Genomic DNA, 20,309 nt, shown 5'->3' with positions numbered 1-20,309 from the left:
CAGAGACATTCATCTCACTTTGCTTGTTACTGCCACCCTCAGTAGCAGCATGTTCCAGCATGATCTAAATATAACTTAGTTTGTTATGAAATACAAAAGGAAGGCTAAATTTAATGAGTCTACATTCTGACGCTGCAGAGACTTTTCAGACCAGTGCTTGATGTAATATCACTGATGAATGTCCTCTCCCTTCGTCTTCTCCCTCTGAGCCGGGAGGAATTTGACTTTCTTCAAAGAAAAATACTTGAAAACGATTCCTCAAATGACTTTCATGTCACGCATGAAAAAATTCCCACAGGTTTGTCACTGTATGTTTACAGGATCCAGTATAGAAAAAAATATACATAATTAAAGAGACACACAAGACAGTAAGAGCAGTTGAGATGGAAATAACATCTTTGATCCACACACATCTATAGCAAGAGAGGTTTAGCTATTAGACTTAAATGCATATACATTTTATGGTTGAGTCATCCTGAAAAACATCAAACAACCACACTGTGAATGTTTTATAGCCTCATAATCAGGCTCATGAAGATGTTCTTTTTTTTTGGCAGAAAATGAATCTGTATGTGGCTGAGCCTGCAAGACATGGCTCAAATACTGCGAAAATGTGGAAAAAGAAAAGAAAAATAAAAAGCTGAAACACCAAATGACAGAGTATACAGGGCTATTTGAAGGATAATGAAAGTAGTGATACCTATTAATACTATAACTATCAAGAACCAACTAACCCACTGTTAATCAAATTATAGGCTCTCAAATATAGAGGCTTGGTAGATTTAAAAATGGCACAAATCTCGTATAACATCAAAATAAACCTTTATCTGAAAGCGACCAAAATTTATTTTGAAACGGAGGTCGATATGTGAGAGAAATGTACAAGATTAAAGAGTAGAGTGTAAAATACTGTGTTTGACAAGGTTTCGGGGATGAACAGACAGTGTTGTGCATTTAAGTTTAACAACATAAGAGTCTACAGCCATGCTAGCTGCTCTGTGAGGCTCTCTGAAAGCTTTAAGCTAAATGCCAGTGAGGGCAATTTAAGTATCTAAAGGTGACACTATTAGTTTTGCTGATTTTTATACACCAAGTCCTGGACAAATTTTAAATTTTGACCTGATGATGGTGCTAAATGCAGTCTTAAGGGATTATGACAGTTTTTGCAATTCATCCTCAGGGGAACATGAATATCTGTGATGACTTTTATTTTACACCGAATGAAAAATGTTTAACTCATGGTGGCGCTAGAGGGCAAGTCCATGGCCGTGAATGAGACAAGACCATAAATGTTTGTTCAAAATTTGTATTTTTTTCCTGCAGTGATTTTTGATGCCAAAATCGGTCTGCAGAAAATCTTTTTTGTTTGTTTAGCTGATTTTAGTGCATCTGTGATTGATTACTTTCACTAGCAGAGGGCAAACAGATCAATGAAGAGAAATGGGATCAGCTTCCGAATCTGATTATCTAATCTATTGCTTTATTGGAAATTATTTTCTGAAGTTTATAATGGTGTTTATATATATATAAAACCAACTGCATATAAACTATTTACATATTAAAATTTTACATATGTTTACATATTTACTAAAAGATACAATTAAAAGATTTGGGGTCTGTTTTCCTTCTTCATACAAACACAAGACTGCACTCCATCTAGCAATCCAAAAATAAACCTTCAGCAAATAGTCACACACTGTTCAATATTTGTATTGGCAAGCGTTCTGAAGCTTATGTTTAGGGACCTGAGGGTCTAAATCAGTAATAGCCGCAGTGCTGGCTGTGACAAACACCATCTCCCACAAAAGGCGAAATCTCCCACAGTTTTCAAATCTGGCAGCACCAACTGGAACCATGTGATCCTATTAATATCGTGGTTACTGACACGTTTATTACAGGCACAATAAACACAAGTCCTAAAATTGTTCGCTCAAATAGTAATACTTCTCATTTGAATAATTCCTTTTATTCTTTTATGTGAACAGTTTTGGAGAGAGCACCCTGGGGAGACCATGTCCACTGTTTTACCGTCGGTGATGCGTCTCACTGATCTGGTTTCTGGCTTTCCTCGAGAAAAAAAACATCTCCTGGACTGTCTTTAACAACGGGAATATCATATTAATTCCACACAGCAGAATATATTGTCATTTTAACTTCCTCTGCTGAGGGCAATTGGGAGATGTAGTCGACCCAGGGTCTCGTCTCAGTTAGATTTAGTATAAAGAAGGGCTCCTGAGAACCAGAAAACAGAGCTCCTCACACTGTCACGATTGACAGCAAGCCCGGCAACAGGGTGGATGAGCCTCACCTGTATCTGCACTTTCATCATTAAGGTCAATGCCCAAAGCTAATAACTGTATTTGAGCTTTGAAATGAAGAGGTATAAATCAAAGCTGGATGAGCTGTAATAACTTTAGTGATCCATTGACCACCGGTACAGTCTCAGCTGTACTATGTTAAAAAGCCAATTAGAAAAGTTGACTGAGATGATGAAAATGGTTATACCTTAAAGCTGCAATGATTCTTAACCACAATGAAACACAACACTGATCCTCTGATCTCTTCCAGAAGCAAATCACACTATTTGATTTAAAAATATTAGTTAGAGTGTTTTGGCTATTCTGCTAATGCATTAACTCCTCCTATCACCCTGCTGATTAACCAAGTCTGCAAACACTGCACATGGGATATGATGGCACGGAGTGACTATCATCAGCTCAGCCCACTGTTTTCTTTTCACTTATAATAAGACAAAATGTTCCAAAGAAAGTACAAAACCACAAATATGAGCACAAACACCTGTATGAAAAACAACCCAGAGCACAATCAAAAACCCTATCCACCTGAACCTGATTACATTCTCCTCCTTAATTAAGCCTCTTTACCAATTACCTCAAAATAAGGGTTCTCTGCTTGATGGTAGGAATTGTAAATACACATAAATATAAATAGATACACAAAATGAACGGCTGCTGCAGCAGCAGCACAAACCACAAAATAAACTCACTGTATTTTCAAATACATATGATATGTTCTCTCATTAAGTTTGTATGATCACTAAACGTCAATATGAATATATTTTAGCATTTGAAGAATGTACCACATTTATACTCAGACACACAGACGCTCTTGCCTACCTGCAGGTGCTGCTTTTCTGCATCACCTCTGCTCTGTGGTACCCCGACAACTTGCAGAAGCCATCATTGCTGTAGACGATGGGCCAGTCCACTATCTGAGCGTTTCCCAGCACAAAGTTGGTATCTGTTTGAAAGTCAACGGGAGAGAAAAGGGCAAATAACTTGAGAGATTACAATTAAAAACAACAACACACAAATACTTTGAAAAGGTTTAAGGATTTACTGGAACTGCATTTTTTTTTTTTCAAATAACTAACAGTTATTCAAAGAATGACAGCCCACAACTACAAAGCAATTGTTAGCCCAAAAGCATAGTTGAAATTGAATTTTTTTAGTGTCTAACCTTTTTCGTATGAAGCAAATATTAATGTTCAGAGACAGAGAAAAATGTCAACTTCAATAACACTGTGAACAAGAAAAGTGCACTTTATTATTTTAGGTATTCTCAACATAAATATATAGGGAAGAGAGAAAACATTTAGCATTGGAGTGATACTGGGCCAGTGTTGTTTTTTTAAAACTAGTTTGGCTTGTAAATGTTTTCTCCTATCATTAAAAAGATTGAGTAACCCTGCCTTTAACACACACTTAAAGATTTTCATTAGTGTCCATGATGGTCTACGGCCCATTACACACTCCACACAGGGAGCGTATACACAAACACTTTTTTTATTAGTATTGCTCATTAGCAGTACTTTTCACCAGAGCAGCTTGTGTTGCCTTTTTGTGTGTTGCTTATCTAGAGTATGTAACAGGCCTTGTTAGATGTTTCAGAGGTGTTTAGAGGAAAAATAGTTAGTAGTTGTGTTTGTCATTAAATGGTCCAATTTACAGACAATGAGTATTTTGATAATGTATTCCTTGCTGGCAAATACAGTCTACAAATATTAATACCTGCTGTCATCGATTTTTAAATGTCATGGAAAACATGGAGTACATTAATTCTCATTTGGCATTTTTTGCTTATTCAAATGTTAGCAGGGCCTCCAAGCAACTTGTTCATGGTTATGATGTTAATAAACAATCATTGAGTTGCATGTACATTTTAATGGCCTTTTTTGTTTCCATCCTATTTTTAAACCTCAGCAATTTTGCAATTAACATTCACATACTGTTGCTCAGTGTCATTACTTAAACCCAAATATCCTCATGTCACAATCCGTGAAATTAAGGGATAACATTATCATTTTTCATTTTAACAGCTGGCTAAGAATGATGAATAAAACACGCATATGACTGAACTGTGTAGTATTGCCATGGTAAAATATGCAAAATTTTGCTTGGCTAAAAACAAATGGCTGCACATGCTATGTTTCAAATTCCTGCCCAAATTATACTGAATGTAGGGACAAACATTACAATTGTGGATGATGATGCTGATTGTGAATAAGATTATGGAAACGGGGCATCAATTTTGGCCTGTGATTGGAAAGAAATAAAATAACTGTCATGTACAAAAATACCACGCATGATTTAATGACAATTATGCAATTCTTCATTGACAAATTAGACTTGATTACTCATCTGCATGTTGTGACTTGACATTTTACATCAAATAAAAATTAGTGTGCGAAACAATGCATGACTTTTGCATTCTTTCTTTGTTCCATAGTTGGGATCAAAAACTAAGACATTACTGTACAAACACACGACGTTTACAGGTTGTTTTTCTGAATCTTATTTGACTTACTAGTCATCAAAATAAAAGTCTCAAATCCACATTACTTTGGCTAAAGACAAAAAGGAGCAGATGTAATGGCTTTATATGGAACAGGAGAAATGATGTTAAATTGTTAAATGGGGATACCCCCCCCAAAAACAAACAAACAAACAAACAAAAAAACAACAACGTGTATGCAAACTACTCTGCTACGCACAAACATTACAACAATGTGATGACACAGGGGTGAAAGGGCAGGAGGAGGAATTAAAAACATCCAGTACAAAACACACACACTGATGCCTTTTTATACCACATATGAACACACACAAACAAAAAAAATGACAATTAAATACACAAAAGCACTGACAGAATATGATTCATGAGACGTTCCATGCCAACGTGTTATTTTACAGTGATCATATAGATGTTTATCTTGTGATTAAAGAACCATATAGTCCAAAGCTCTATGATTGTTAGTAGCCCTGGATTTGTTCATTTACTACTGTGTTGCAACAAATTTTCTAAAACATTTTACAAAATCTCAACAGGTCTAATTGGTTAAGTGCTCTGCGCTTTGTAAATTAACAGCATTTGGTATAGAACATTTAGTGATACATTACAAAGAGATAGATACTGTAAAGAAAACACGAGCAGCACGCCAAACTAAACTGTATAGTACCTGTCTGCCTATGTGACAGTGTCCAAACTGAAATTTTTGAAAAGAAAAGAAGGTTAACAGATCACAGTGAGAAACATCTGTTGAATGTCAGACAAAAAAGATGGGACGTGTCAACCAAGAGACAGGCACAGGCGAAATCAGCAATCCTTGCTGTGTTTCTTCAACCTGAATGGCAGCCACAGGCTAAAAACACAACAATTTGTTTACAGAAATCTACACAGCAAATACTGTCTTTATTTATCAAGACCTCGGGCTGATGGTTGACCTTGTTCACTGTTCGGTTCCCACACTAATTTGTACAGGAACATATGACATCTTAGTCTTACAGAAACAGGTGTTGCTTTTAATGTACACTTAAGCAAATTAAAGGTGCATCCCACAATTTCTGCCCACTAAACTTTACTGTTTTGGTTTTACTCTCACTGCTCTTGTTTTTAACCACAGCTGGCAGCTGATTTCTGAGAAAAGGCTCTAAAAACCCCACTTTTATACAACCTGCTCGGCACTAGACAGCAGACAGACACAGTTAGCACCTAGCTCGTGAACACAGTGGAGAACTTAGCAGCTAAAGAGCCAGATATTTCCCTCAGGAGTTTGCAGAGAACAAAAACAGAGCTAAAAGAGAGTAAATTGGACTTAAATTCACTGGTTGGCCTGAAATCTGACTCCTAATTAATAATAACGTTGCTATATTTCTGCAAGTAGTCATTAAATTGTAGCGCAGGGGTGGTTATTTAACAATGAATGACTGGAAGTTACATCAAAGGAGTATTTAATTGTTTGTGAACGCCCACCCACCACTGAGTCTCTCACAGCTCTCTCCACTGTTTCTCAGTGGCATCCTGCAGATTACAGTCTAGGCTCTTTTGTTTCTCGCTTCAGAGAGATTTACTGCTGGCTAATCCACGGGCCGCCCAAGGTCATAAGAAAAACATAACCATGTGCCCTTTCGTTTTTAAACGGTGGATTTGATTTATGTTTTTTTTTTTAAAACACAAATGTTGTACATGTTAGGAAGCCAAATATCACACAGTTCATCTAAAGAAAGCCTTGTACTGGAGAGATGCATACACCCTTTTCTGAACAAGTTGTTCCCTTCTGTCATAACAAATTTTGACGTGGATATGTGCAACAGGGGAACAACTGACAGAGAGGCTCGGGAAGTGCATACACTGACAGAAATGTTGGTTTGGCATACTTCTGGGGGCACTGACCATAAATGACAGAAAAAACTCAAACCTTACTTTAACCAATGCCCATTGAAAAAAGAAGTTATTATAGCTCAAACCAATTAACTGGTGTGTACCCAGTATTGGCCCCCAAACGTGACTGGTGACAGGCATACACACAACACTGCTGGTTCTGTTTCACAGCTTGCTGTCTATTGTCATAACTCTCCAGTCCGTCCTGTCACTTCCTATTGGATCTGATACTACAGAAAGGCCAAAGCGTTACTGACACCAAAGTCCAAAAATACTATTAGACTTCCATCAGAGTTTGGCATGTTTCAGCTCTCAAATGTGGTTAACTGTCTTCACATCTGGATAGCAAACTGTCTAATTGACAAAAATGAATCACATTTGTCTCAGTAATATAATTTAGAAACTTTTTTTTTTGACTAATTCATATTTTTAAGGAGAAACTCATCACTGCTATTAATCTGTGTTATTTACTGTGTTTTGATTTCCAGTTTAAACTGAGAAGCCTGTGTGCTGAGTTTTCAAACTTAGAGAAGACAGAATGATTCAACCAATTTAATCCATTTTGACATAACAAATCAACATCCTCTGCTGATAGGACGGTTATTTTAATGGCAATGCCACAGCAGAAGGTGGTGGCAAAGTTTCAGGTGGTGTTATTAACCACGAAAATTAAAAATGCAAAATCTGAATTTATGCAGCAGTTTTAATTTGCCTCAGCACAGAGTTTGGATGGAAAAACACGACCACCCATCCTGCACTTATGCACATTCTGTTAATATGAAGCATTAAAAGAAGACATTATCAATAAGTCAATTGATGAATAATAAGTCAATGGTGAATAATAGAAAAGACATGAATCTGCTTTCACACTGGATTTAACACTGATCTCTGACACAATTTTGCAAATTTACATGTTTTTAAAAATGATAAATACAAAATTTACACTTTACTTGTGTTCGCATGAAGACCGAAGAAATCTGTATCCAAACTAGACCTTTCTGCTCCATATACTTTTTCAATTAAGTGTGTGGTGTTATGTAATCAGTAGTACGTTTACTGATTGTCGGAACCTGCTGCCTTTTTCCTCTCTCCACACACACACACACCTCTGCAGGGAATCCCAAATGGGAACAGGAGCTTTGTCACAATCTGAAAATTAATGCACCTAATTGAATTAATTAGATTTACATATACCCTGAAATTTCAAAACCAATTTTTTTTGCTACGTAGCTTAATGAGAAACCGAACTTTCTCTCACTAATTAGCCTCCTTCGTTTTCAAATTTCGTTAATTGGCTGACTGGTTTGATTCGACTGGCTGTCGGACAATTCATGAGCCTAGTTTCTTCGATAGACTTGATTTTGTTTTAACGTTTAAATCTTAAATCAGTGTAGCAAATGAATCCTCCTCCTTACCGTTCGACCGTCTCACAATATTCTCCAAAAAAGTATTCTGAGGGGCCACAAGTCCCCTCCGACCCCCCGCCATCCTGCCGCCTCACTCAGTCTGCAGGTGGATATGTACTCCTCAGTCTGTCGTCGGTCCTCATGGTCCCTCCGGCTCTGAGACGCTGCGTGGATTTCTTGGACAGGGGCCGTCTGTCTGGTGTGCTCATTAGCTACCTCCTCACCCCCGGTGCGGTGCGTTGGCGCCTCTTTACGCACCTCATCATCCAGGAGAGGAAAACAACGCCGGGGCGCAGCGCACAGGAGGGGCCGGAGCTCTGCTCCTCCACAGCCACCACTACCAGGACCTGGAGCTCCATCTGCTGGACTGAACAACCTGTACACTGAGGATTCAAATTTCAAGTGCTTTACTTGAGTAATTAAATTTTCTACTACTTCTATTTCTACTCCACTACATTTTTATTTGATAGCTTCTGCTACGTTGAAGATTCAGATTAATAATACAAAAATAACCAAGAGATGTACAAATTAATTTATCATTAATATTAAATCAAAAATGCAACCTTATTCTGAAATGGGCCATCCTGCAGAGCAGCTACCTTTTTGTTACTCTGAGTATATTTTTAACAATAACAATACTTTTGCACTTTCACTTTAAATGTAAAAGTAAAATTGCAAATGCTTGACTTTTCTACTACAGACTATTTCTGTACTGTGGTACTGCTACTTTTAAGTCAATGATCTGAGTACTTCCTCCACTATATTACTCAATTACCATTCAATTTATATTTATTTTATATTATCGTACATTTGTCAAGCTTGTAAAATGCATTGTTGAATTAGAACAGTGGTTTCCAGGCTTTTGAGCTTGTGATTCCAACATGTCGCTGATGATATTTATTTTTAGTTGAGTACAGTCTTGAATGCAGGAGAGATGGTTTTTGACTGACTGTGAGCTGTTCTGTTTCATGTTGAGCTGATGTGATATAAGTCTATACAACACTGCAGAAATGTTTTAAGCATGTTTATATTCTTAATAATACCAACAGGGAAACTGTGAGAGGCATCTGGTGACAAGAAGAACAAGGAGTCCTACAAACAGGTGGTCTGGCTCCCACAGAGCCCTGATCCCAACATCATGGAGTCAGTCTGAGATTACATGAAGAGACAGAAGCCACTGAGACAGACTAAATCCACATTAGAACAGTGGAAATTTCTCAAAAGAACAACCTGCCTTGAAAGTCTGCTGATTTATGTTTTTTTCTGTTTAACGCATTTTGTATGAAGTTATCTCATAAATAAAAAACAATTCACTGCATTATTTTTTGGAAAATATCCTCACTTTGCTTTTAGTACTCATTTAACAGATTAAAACTGTGAATTGTGTGAAAACTGTGTTACCTAACCGAGAGGAGGGAAAGCTTCCTACAGTCGACCCAGGAGGATTCTGGTTAGTTCGTTTTTGAAGGATTAATCGCTTACAGTCAGGTTCTTGAAATGATTGTCCCAAAGGGGCAGTGATACTGCGCCATGTGGATTTTTTTCCCTTTGATTCCTGCAGTAGAATTGTCCCTTTCAAAGACAGAATTTCCCCCACCAGCTAATTAATCCTGTTCAATTATTTTGGACCCTGCAGAGTTCACACGAACGTAGAGCTCAAGTAATTCTCCTGGTGACAACATTCCCGTCAAATTAAACAGACAGTACAAAAATAGTCTCTGTAAAAAAAAATGTCATGGAAGGTTTCCCCACACCTGTGGTTTCTCTGGAGCCCAGAGGACTGCTGCTTGTCTCTCCTCTCAGTTTGGTTTCACCTGTTGTCTCAGGTGTAAATCAAACTTGATGGCTACTATGGAAACCAGCAGGGCTCTGTAAGTGTTGCGGAGAAGCACTGAATAATCCTGTTTTATGCTAAACCAGTTAGAAGGGTTAGAAATAGGTGAGACATGCTATTAGTTTCTTAAATAATTTCTTGTTACAGTTTACTTTAACCCTGTTTAGCATTCTTAATCAGCATAAAAACATGTGATAACTGGTTGTGATAATTGGTTTCTAACACACTATAATGTAGCTGTAAGCAGATGTGATTATTCACATATTCGTCAACATTATGAAGTCAGCCCAGCCTATCTTTCCAATCAGAAAAGCATTACTAAATCACAGCAGGTAAAAAGAGAGTCTGTGAACAGAGGGAGACCATTTCTGTGAACGTCAGAAATGTATTCATTCTGGTTTTCCTAACTTCAAAGGCACAAAAAGGATTAAACACTCCAGTTATAGCTATATTTGGCCTTACTGACAGTCGCAACCTTTTAATACATGAAATGTAAAAGAGCAGAAGCATTCTGCTGTGTTACAGTGGAATTAACCCTTTGTAAAATTACATATTTTTGCCCCAACCTCCCCAGACAATTTATATATAATTCCTCCAACATTTGCCTCGTGGATTTATATAATTAATTTGATTTTGTAGGCACTGGGAAGTCTGACTCTCTCAACTTGAAAATGTATTTTGTTAATGAGCTCGAAAAGTACTCACAGATCAGGTATAGAGCAGATTATCTGCAGAAGCTGCACTGAATGTGGAGAAATTGCAATCCTGTTCCAGTGGGGATTCTGTTTTTCTGACAGAAAACCACAAACAAAAATGTTTACAGATTTATTTTATGGAGACAGACGGAATAAAAACAGTATTGGACTACGCTGACAACTTTTCATGGCAGCTTTTCAGCTGACATACAAAGTCCTGCTTTTGTTAATGAAAAATGAGAGCTTTCTTGTACACATGAACATGTTATATTTTGTCACATTATAAGAACAGTCTTTACAAGTCAGTTCACTGGTCACATTAACTCGACCACGTCTTGGAGATTTTGAGATGACTGAGGTGATCTGTCATGCTCTTGTGTTCAGGAAAATTGGCGAACTTGGCCTCCTTGATCTTGAGCCAGTTCTGAGCTCTGCGTTCTGCGGCGTGACCGTACTCCTGCTCCGGAGTCATGTACGGCCTGCTGATCCAGTATTCGTTCTCAGCCTCGAGCTCCAGACGCTTCACCGTGTTGCGTTTCATCTGCCACGTGATCTGTCGTGGACGCCGGTACTTTCCGATCCACTGCTTCCCAGGGATGCCTTTCCGCAGCAGGGTGAGGGTGAGGAACATGGTGGCTATTTACCTGTTTCTGAAAAGGTAAAACAGAGGCAATGAGATCAGTGACGGTCGATCAGTTCATGTCAGAAAAAGGATTTCAAGATAACTTCACACCTTTGCTTCTCCTACCATGACATGAGATCGTGTCTGAATGCCCTCACAGCTGTGTTATGCTAACTGGCTGGTTGGACCTTTGCTCAGGGTGAATCCATGTTGTGTACAGAGCCTTCACATACCCATAAATTTGTGGACAGACTAACACTTTGTTTAAACAGGATTAACTGTGTCAAAAAGAGGTGAGTAAGGAAATTATTTGGGCATTTTAATGTTATGTTACTGACCTCCATCATTGTTCTTGCTGCTCACTGCAGCCAAGCAGTACCTGTGGTTCATTATTTCGAAGGAGAACGTCAGCCTGTACGTTGTAATTCTTAAGTCAGAGGCTGATGTAAATGGTTTTTCCCACTCAGCTGCTCATAATCACGGTTTAAACAACATGACCTGAACACGGCATAAACCCCTAAACTACAGGGATTCAGATAAAACTAAATCATCTCGCAGAAACAGTGCAGTTTGTGCTATGTAAATAAAAAATTTTAAGAACTGAACCTTCAGCCTGATTTTTTGGGACAACAGAAATTGTCATTCTAAACCACAATAAAAATAAACCTCATAGATATAACCAAAAGAGTTGTACTATGTCATCATATGTACTTGACATGTAGTACAACTTTATTGTTTACGACAACCAAAGAGGAATTTGACCCATTTGCTAATCTGTGTGTCACGCACATCCAGGCTCCTTAAGCTCTGCTGTGGGACTTGTGTTGCAATCGTGACTGTCAGGGTGCAGATGAGTCTCCACTTCATTAGGTCGTGAACTGTGTATCCGGCACTAATTAAGTTACTAATCATTTACCTTTGGAACAGTGTTGAGTCATGAACTGGGACAATTTTACAGCAGTGCATGACAATGACATCACATGAACAACGTTATCTGCTCAGGGTTAGGTGGGTTACTGTACGAAAAGTCAAAAGTGTAACACTAAAAACTGTTTATCGCAGATAATGAATATGTTTATTAACAAGGGACCACATGACAGTCCCGAAGAAGGTAGTGATGAACCCACAGACACTCAACTCTGAGGTCTCAGCCTCATTGTTTGGGTTTTATGGCCCACAACTTTAGATATTTTGTTCATCTCACCGTTCTCAAGGTGCTGTTTTCAGCAAATGAGCTCTAATAAACCCGCTGTAAACTACCTGCCCAGCACCTAACAGCAGACACAGCTGGCAAATAGCTGGTCAACACAGTGGAGCATTTAGCAGCTACAGAAGCAGATCTTTTCCTCGGGGTTTGTGAACTGCCAACCTAACTGCCATTTCTTAATGACATTTCAGACTGCAGAAATTTCAGGCTGGAAGTGCTCTGATATCTTTTTATATCATTCCCTGGTTTGTAGGCATCAGTTCTCTTCATTATCAGACCCTCGGTCAGCCGCTTCTTTGTTACCACAAGCTTTGAAGATTCATAGAAATTCAAATATAATTTAAGAACTCTACAACTAATAATAATAAAAAATCATTACAAAAACTATTTAAAATACCCTTTACCTTAACACGATAAACAGGATTCAACAGAGGTAAAACAGTTCAACAGCAGTAAAAGAGCTTTAAACTCACTCATATTATTTCATGTCAACATTATATTGTATATCCACCGTTTTTTTAAATTCATGTACGTGAGGTCCAGATGTACCCAAAGTAAAAATATGACCCAAAACTACAGCGACAGCCTTAAAGTGTATTCAATGTGCTACGTGAAGCTAGCTTAGCCTTAGCCTAACGTTACACACCAAGGGCAGCTGAAAAAGGACATCTTTTTAATTCAGTTTATACTCGATTAAAATTATACTGCATATCTGTTCCTTACCTTCCCCTCTTACTGTGACAAATGTAGCTCACTTTCCGAAGACACGACGCAAAACACGTGTAAAAATCAAACAGTTTAAAAACACAAAACTGTGGAAATGTGAAAAGCGGCGGTGACCGGTCGAGGATTGTGTATCCGGGTCATGTACGGTGCGGGAGAAGGCTCAGATGCGTTCAGATTTGTTCACGCTATCAATTTTATTTCTCACTTCGTGAAGAAAATAATATTAATAACAGCCACATTTATCTAATTTAAAGCATAATATTAATGCGACTATAACTGTGACTAGCATCACTGCATTTGTGTTGCATCTCTCTATTTTTGGTGTTTTGTTCCCAGTTCTACATCAGTGGGAACAAATAATAATAATAAAAAGCCGTATTCAGTACATACGTATCTGCAGAACATGGTACACAAGTGACTGATGAAGCTGGATAAGTGTTAAGTGCTTTGTTTTTTTTTTTGTTTTTTTTTTTTGGTGGGTTTGTTTTTCCTTTGGGGAGAGGAACAGGAAAAGTTAAATATTTTTAACTATATCCTAATTTGAACAATATCGGTTTTAGAATCTCACATCCCGTGAAAATAGAAGCTAATGACCTTGTTATTATCTCTATAGTCAGCAAAGGTTGTAATTACAGATGAAAACATTATGTAATACAGGAACCAGGGAACCAGTGACGGTGACCCGTTTATCAGATGAAAGAAAAGAGATGGAAACGCTGTAATTACACCTTCACAATGCTTGTCATCAAATTTCAAAATATCCAAAATGTCCATGTCTGAGTAACCAATCATTGCGTTTTGTTTCCCACAGGAATCATCTTGCCTGCCGAGGAGAGCTGAGCTGTTGTATCGAAGCTGTTTCTACTTTTTCAGACTCACTAAACTCGACAACAGAGTTGTTTATGGGCATCCAGGTATTAAAAAAAATCACCAGACGCCTCTGATCCTTTGCGTATTATATAAACACCGATCATTGAGTCTCCGGCCTCAAGTCTCTGGGCTCCTCCCACTGTTAAAGGTCACTTGTGTTTTTATTCCAGCGCACTTCCTTATTTCTCACACTCTTTGAGTACAGTTCTCCGCCAGCACAGTCAAGATGTGGTTTTCAGCAGCCACCTGGACCTTACTTGCTCTCTTTTTCACTCTTTTACTATTGTGAGTAGTTTCTGCAGCTCTGTACTGCGACTTATTCATTTTTTCCTATTTTACTAACTACAGTGACAACTGTTGGTGAAGCTGCTGTAATATTGATCCCTGTAACACATATTACTCTTTTTTACGTGATATAGGTATAGTATTTGGCCCTATAGTATTTTCAGAAAGCTGGGGATACAAGGACCAAGGCCTCTGCCTTTTATTGGAACAATGCTGTACTTCAGAAAGGTAAGGCACACACATAACCACAAATCTTAAGGACTACCATGTAACACTGCCTGTACCTGTGTACCTGTTGGAAGCTCTTTGACCTTTCAACACATTTTAACACATTTATCTGATATAGGGACTTGTTGCCTTTGACCGTGAGTGTCAAGCCAAGTACGGAGATGTCTGGGGGTGAGTTGTTGCTTCATCTTTCCAAACCAACTCCTACAGATGGCACCAGTGGTGAAAGAATGATGCATCGTCCCCTGAGGGTGGCAAGATAAACCTCAGGGGTCATGATGTGATTAAAGGGACAGAGTTGTGCAATGCAAATTTGTATTATGTTTTTCTCTAGTCTTTATTAAATCAAATCTCTATCGTCTTTATGAATCTCTATGAAATATTGTAAAATTTTAGCTGTAAGCAGCTCATACTTCACACTATGATTTTTGTTGTGTTTTTGTGCAGGTTGTATGATGGACGATCTCCAGTTTTAATGGTGACAGACCCTGAGATTATCAAAAGTGTGATGGTGAAGGAGTGCTACTCTGTGTTCACCAACCGCAGGGTGAGAGGCTGTTGAGACTTGATGCATGATGTAGTTCACTAAAGTATTTCGAAATTAGTATTACGTTCAATGACTCATTAAGATTTGCAGTCAGGTTTCTACAGCGTAAAAATTGAGTTTGGTGTTTATCCAGTTATGCAACTCTGTAAAAGTCTTTTTTCTGCAATTACGTAATAATATGTAATAATGTTGGTAGAAGTGGAAAGTTTGTGAAGCCAAATGCATGTTTGATATGATCAGGTAGATGATATTATTCCCTCTATATCAGGCGAGGTTCATATGTCAAACATATTTTGCTGAGCTGTAAATAAAGAAAGGGCCGCTCAGTGTGTTTCTTTTAATTCAGTGAGTCTGGATCTGAAGCAATATCCTGTAGATTACACAGAGAGTCAGGGATTTATGGTCGAAGATCGGGCCCCACACACAGCTTCTGACGTCAGTGAAAAAACAGGAAACAATCTTCACACACACACACACACACACACACACACACACACACACACACACACACACACACACACACACACACACACACACACACACACACACACACACCCCCTGGAGTAGAAAGATGAATCTCTGGTTTTAGTAAAAATGTATAACATAGACTGATCCTGCTGAAAATGTGTTTGGTACATTGGTACATTCACAGCTAAACATAGGAACATAAAATAACATTATTGTGAGTGTACTCTTCCGTACAAGAACCTAAACATTCAGTTTTTTAACTGTGCTCATGTTCACAGGATAATATTGCAGTGGCAGGACCTTTGGATGATGCAATCACATCAGTTAAAGATGAAAGGTGGAAAAGAATTCGGAGCACTTTATCTCCATGCTTCACCAGTGGAAGACTAAAACAGGTTGGTATCATGTCCGAGCTTCTGCTTTCTGCTTCTTGTGACCTAGTCCAGCAGTATATAATCCAGTATATCCAGTATATTTATCCATAACAAGTACGTTTTACTATTGACACTTTTATACTTTTACTTGATATTTATTTTCATTGTGTTATTGATACATTTACTTAAGTAAAAGACCGGAGTGCTTCTTTCACCACTGACCATGATGCCACTCTTCTTTTTTGAAGATTTTTCCCATTGTTGCCCGCTATGCAGACCGACTCATTGAGAAACTCGGACAAGAAAATGCGAATGAACCTGTTGATGTCAAACAGTATGTTGTGAATCTGTCGTGAATCTGTTATATGACAGCACATCTCTGCTTTGTTTGTCATGTAATGAAGAAACCCCTCTTGGTCTCTTAGATTTGTGGCACCGTACAGTTTGGACGCCGTGACCAGTGCGTCTTTCAGCGTTGAGGCAGACTCCATAATCAATCCAGATGACCCCCTTATCGTTCATCTCAAGAAGATTATGAACTTCAGACTTTGGCCGCTCCTCTTACTGAGTATGTCCATCTTGCACTTCTGTTAGAGGTGGAGATCATTTGATCAAATGAGCATCAGCAGCATCTTGGCATCACTAGTACACACATTCACATTAACAACCCTCTGGTCTCCTTTCAGTGGTATTTCCCTTTGGTTCCACTCTGATGAAACTCCTGAATATTCAGTTGATGCCCAAAGTCAGTGTGGATTATTTCTACAACATCATCAAGAAATTTAAAGACCACCATTGTGCCGAAAACTCTGTAAGCATTTAATTTGTATTGGTGAAAAAGATTTTGCAGAGAATTAAAGTGAATAAGCATAACTGCTATAATCTTCTTTTAAAGCTGCAGAACTTTCTTCTGCTTTCAAATCAGCCTGGCCTGGATGTTGAATGCTCTCTGTGTTGATCTAGACTCGAGCGGACTTCCTGCAGGTGATGGTTCAGAGCGAGATACCAGAAACAGACATAAAGAGTGAACAAGAACAGCCAAGTAAAGGTATGTTTTCACCACAGTAGTAATTCATGCAAGTCGAGGTGGCTCCAAATTCATCAGCTCTCTGTTCTCAGTTTACATTCAAATTGTTCTTCACCTCCATCACATCATTCACCTCAGGAGAAACACACACAGGAAGAGTCTATTTATGAGGTGCTCCTTCTTCACCAGACATCAAGATAACTTAGGATAATGTTTATAATGCATTTTTTTTTTTCAAAATAATGTCACCCTGATCCACCTATATGTATTGCCCTCTTAGCTTTATATTAGAAATCGTGACAAGCATTTTCCCCTATTTTCTGACATCATATGACCAAACAAGTCAACAATTAATCAAGAAAAAAGATTAAGTGATGACAAAAATTATTACAGCCCCACTGTTTATTTCAATGTTGGCTTTGTCAGAAGTAAGCATTAAATGCGTGTCTGTTTTAATGTCACATTAAGTGAATGAATTAAGGGAATAATATCCACTAATTACACCGTTAGTACAGTAGTTTTGAACAAGATTTTTTTTAAAATGGAAACCTGTTTAGTTTTCTGTATTTTCATATGTTTGTTGTAAACTGTTCGCCTTATTTTGTTGTAGGTTTGACTGAACATGAGATACTTTCCCAGGCCTTCATTTTCATCTTTGGTGGCTATGAGACAACCAGTATCACTCTCACTTACATCCTTTACAGTCTGGCCACCAACCCTGATGCGTTGAAAACCTTGCAGGAAGAAATTGATGCCAGCCTCCCAAGAGATGTACAGTAATTCATTCATCGTATATTCTTTGGAAACGCTTTATTTTAGGGAGTCCCTAATTTCCCTTATGATTTCTTAAAAATCAGCTCGTGTTTAGTTGGTGCTAATGGTTGATGCTAATTGAGGCAAATGGATAAAGTGTTAATGGCTTCAGTTATTAAGTACATACTCAGGTGTTTCTCACTGTTCAGTGTCGTGTGTTTGATGCCTCTTTTACCTTTTTGGCTCTAGGCTCCGGTTTCATACGAGGAACTGATCCGTCTGCAGTACCTGGACCAGGTTATTTGTGAGTCAATGCGATTGATTCCCACTGCACCTCGGCTTGAGAGGACGTGTAAAAAAACTGTCCAGATCCACGGCGTCACCATCCCTGAAGGAACCTCGGTTGGGATTCCTACGCACTTGTTACACAAGGACCCACGCTTTTGGAGCTCACCCGAGCTTTTTAGACCAGAGAGGTAAATGTTCACTTTGCTAAGCTTTCGGTCTTCGTTCATGAATTGAGAAGAGAGAAACCTTCTCTTCCTCCACAAGAAAATGACATAACATCAAATATGGCTCATTAGAGTGAGAATGTATAACTCTGGACAAAACAAGCTCAACACTAAATCCACTCAGTAGCTCAGGGGTGTTCAAACTGTTCCACAAAGGGCTGTGTGGCCGCAGGTTTTTGTTCCAACCAATGAAGAGCACACAGTTTGACCAATCAGCTGTCTGAAGACTGAGATCAGTTGATTAAATGAGTCGAGTCTGGTGTGCTGCTGCTTGGTTGGAACAGAAACCTGCAGCCACACGGCCCTTTGTGGAACAGCTTGGACACCCCTGCTGTAGCTGTTCTGGAGCTGTCAGTCACATCGCACTACCTTCTTCAACAGATGGAGTTCATGCAATTGTAAATGTTTAGATTTCCTCTTTTACTGACCACTTCTCTTCCATCTTGGCTTAAAAGTTGGGACTGAAACTTCATTCTCGGCTTTGGAAAGTGCAGCAAAATATTAAATAAGCAAGGGATTATAACCCTCCTCTGTGTCACACACTTCAATTCTGGAAAGTAAATTTTAAATTAATTGTGTTAATATTTAACTTTATGTGCTTTATGGGAGTTTTAAATTTTTATGGCAAAGTAAATGTTCCATGTTGTTTAGTTTTCATTTAAATTAATTGTGTTTGTCTCCTTCATCGAATGCAGTGATTCAAGATCCGCTCCTCTGCTGGCTAGATGTTGCAATACATGAAAAAATGAATATTTGCAGATATCATTTCAGATTGCAGTATTATACAGCTCTGTTGCCAGTACCTTTGTGCCTGCAATAAGTACTACAGTAAATAATGCTGCTCTCTCTGGTGTGTGTGTGTGTGTGTGTGTGTGTGTGTGTGTGTGTGTGTGTGTGTGTGTGTGTGTGTGTGTGTGTGTGTGTGTGCACAGGTTCGGTAAAGACAGCGGGGAGGAGGTGAACCCCTACACATACATGCCGTTTGGGCTCGGTCCTCGTAACTGCGTCGGGATGCGCTACGCTCTCCTCGTCATGAAAATGGTTCTGGTGCGTCTCCTGCAGCGTTACACTCTGGAAACATGCAAAGACACTGTGGTAAGATTAACAGCAACACACATATTCATTCAGACTGTCGCAGGCCTCTGCTGTCATGCCCCTGATTTTTCTTTCATTTCTTCCTTTAGATTCCTTTAGAGTTTGACTGGAAGTTCCAGCCATCTCAGCCAGTGAAACTCAAGTTTGTTCCCAGGCAACACTAGTCCAAGCAGGAAGATGTCCCAATATCTCTCACTTCTGAATTCCTATCAAACTCAGTGTTTTGTAGTTGTTGTTTAACATGTAGTAGCTGCTGTCAGCATGACATTTAACATTTGTGCTTCGGTGGCTAATACTTCTGAAAGTCATGTATCGACAATGCTCATTGAACATTTGATTTTTCTTGCAATATCGATAAATCAAATGTATCTTATTCACTTTTGCATGAACTGTCCTGATGTTTAGAAAGCACATAAGCACATATAACTTTTCTCTTTTTATTGCATAGTACATGAATTTACATGCTGGTTCTGATGGACTCCTACATATATTTTAAGGGAGCACACTAGAGAATATACAAAACCTTGTATAAAAATCTGCCTTTTGAGATTTAATAAGAAGCTGCTGATCACTGACAGTAATACAGACTTCACTGACGTCTGCGTCATTGATGAGTATTTGTCTCCACCCAGTGGCTCGACCTGATTCACAAGAGACATACTGATGCTCGACTTCACATGATGAACTGGACTTTACCGGTTTGATTCAAATTTAACCAGCTTCTAGTTTTAGTGAAGCTTTTAGTACCTATCTCAGATTATATCAAAAGTAATATAAAAACTGGATGAATACAACTATTGCACGTTAAAATTACTGATTGATAATCACATTTGAATTTTGTGGCAGTTTAGCGACTACGCGTTTTTGTAATTTGAATATCTGCAGAATACGGATGATTTAAAATGCCTAAATAGCAAAAGAAAAAAAGTGAAATTCAACACACATTTATTCTCACTGGGCACTCTGTACTCAGCAATGC

The 20,309-nt window shown here is 38.5% G+C and overlaps 3 protein-coding genes across 3 annotated transcripts in view; 1 reads left to right on the top strand and 2 right to left on the bottom strand.

Annotated features, from left to right (window-relative positions):
* Positions 1 to 8,169, bottom strand: part of kcnh1a (potassium voltage-gated channel, subfamily H (eag-related), member 1a) — a 31,225-nt gene extending 23,056 nt beyond the window's left edge. Inside the window, exons 1-2 of the mRNA XM_041049135.1 lie at positions 8,097 to 8,169; positions 3,138 to 3,261 (exon numbers count right to left, since the gene is read on the bottom strand). Of these exons, the coding sequence (XP_040905069.1) occupies positions 3,138 to 3,261; positions 8,097 to 8,169 (197 nt within the window). The remainder of the gene's footprint in view (positions 1 to 3,137; positions 3,262 to 8,096) is intronic.
* A 2,564-nt stretch (positions 8,170 to 10,733) lies between these two features.
* mrpl57 (mitochondrial ribosomal protein L57) lies at positions 10,734 to 13,300 on the bottom strand. Its single transcript, XM_041049138.1, has 2 exons — positions 13,169 to 13,300; positions 10,734 to 11,266 (listed from the first exon to the last, which is right to left on the bottom strand). The coding sequence occupies exon 2, from the start codon at positions 11,245 to 11,247 to the stop codon at positions 10,936 to 10,938; it is 312 nt and encodes a 103-aa protein (XP_040905072.1). The 5' UTR covers positions 11,248 to 11,266; positions 13,169 to 13,300; the 3' UTR covers positions 10,734 to 10,935.
* An 893-nt stretch (positions 13,301 to 14,193) lies between these two features.
* On the top strand, positions 14,194 to 20,247 carry LOC121189221 (cytochrome P450 3A30-like). Its single transcript, XM_041049136.1, has 13 exons — positions 14,194 to 14,326; positions 14,461 to 14,554; positions 14,673 to 14,725; positions 15,002 to 15,101; positions 15,848 to 15,964; positions 16,192 to 16,277; positions 16,369 to 16,511; positions 16,630 to 16,754; positions 16,907 to 16,991; positions 17,581 to 17,741; positions 17,973 to 18,199; positions 19,168 to 19,330; positions 19,420 to 20,247. The coding sequence occupies exons 1-13, from the start codon at positions 14,268 to 14,270 to the stop codon at positions 19,492 to 19,494; spliced, it is 1,488 nt and encodes a 495-aa protein (XP_040905070.1). The 5' UTR covers positions 14,194 to 14,267; the 3' UTR covers positions 19,495 to 20,247.
* Positions 20,248 to 20,309: the final 62 nt, after the last annotated feature.

This window comes from Toxotes jaculatrix, chromosome 11, assembly GCF_017976425.1.
Source record: "Toxotes jaculatrix isolate fToxJac2 chromosome 11, fToxJac2.pri, whole genome shotgun sequence".
Classification (NCBI taxonomy): domain Eukaryota; kingdom Metazoa; phylum Chordata; class Actinopteri; family Toxotidae; genus Toxotes; species Toxotes jaculatrix.
Note: the sequence above shows the minus strand (reverse complement) of the source record. Positions and strands in the feature narration are given on the sequence as shown.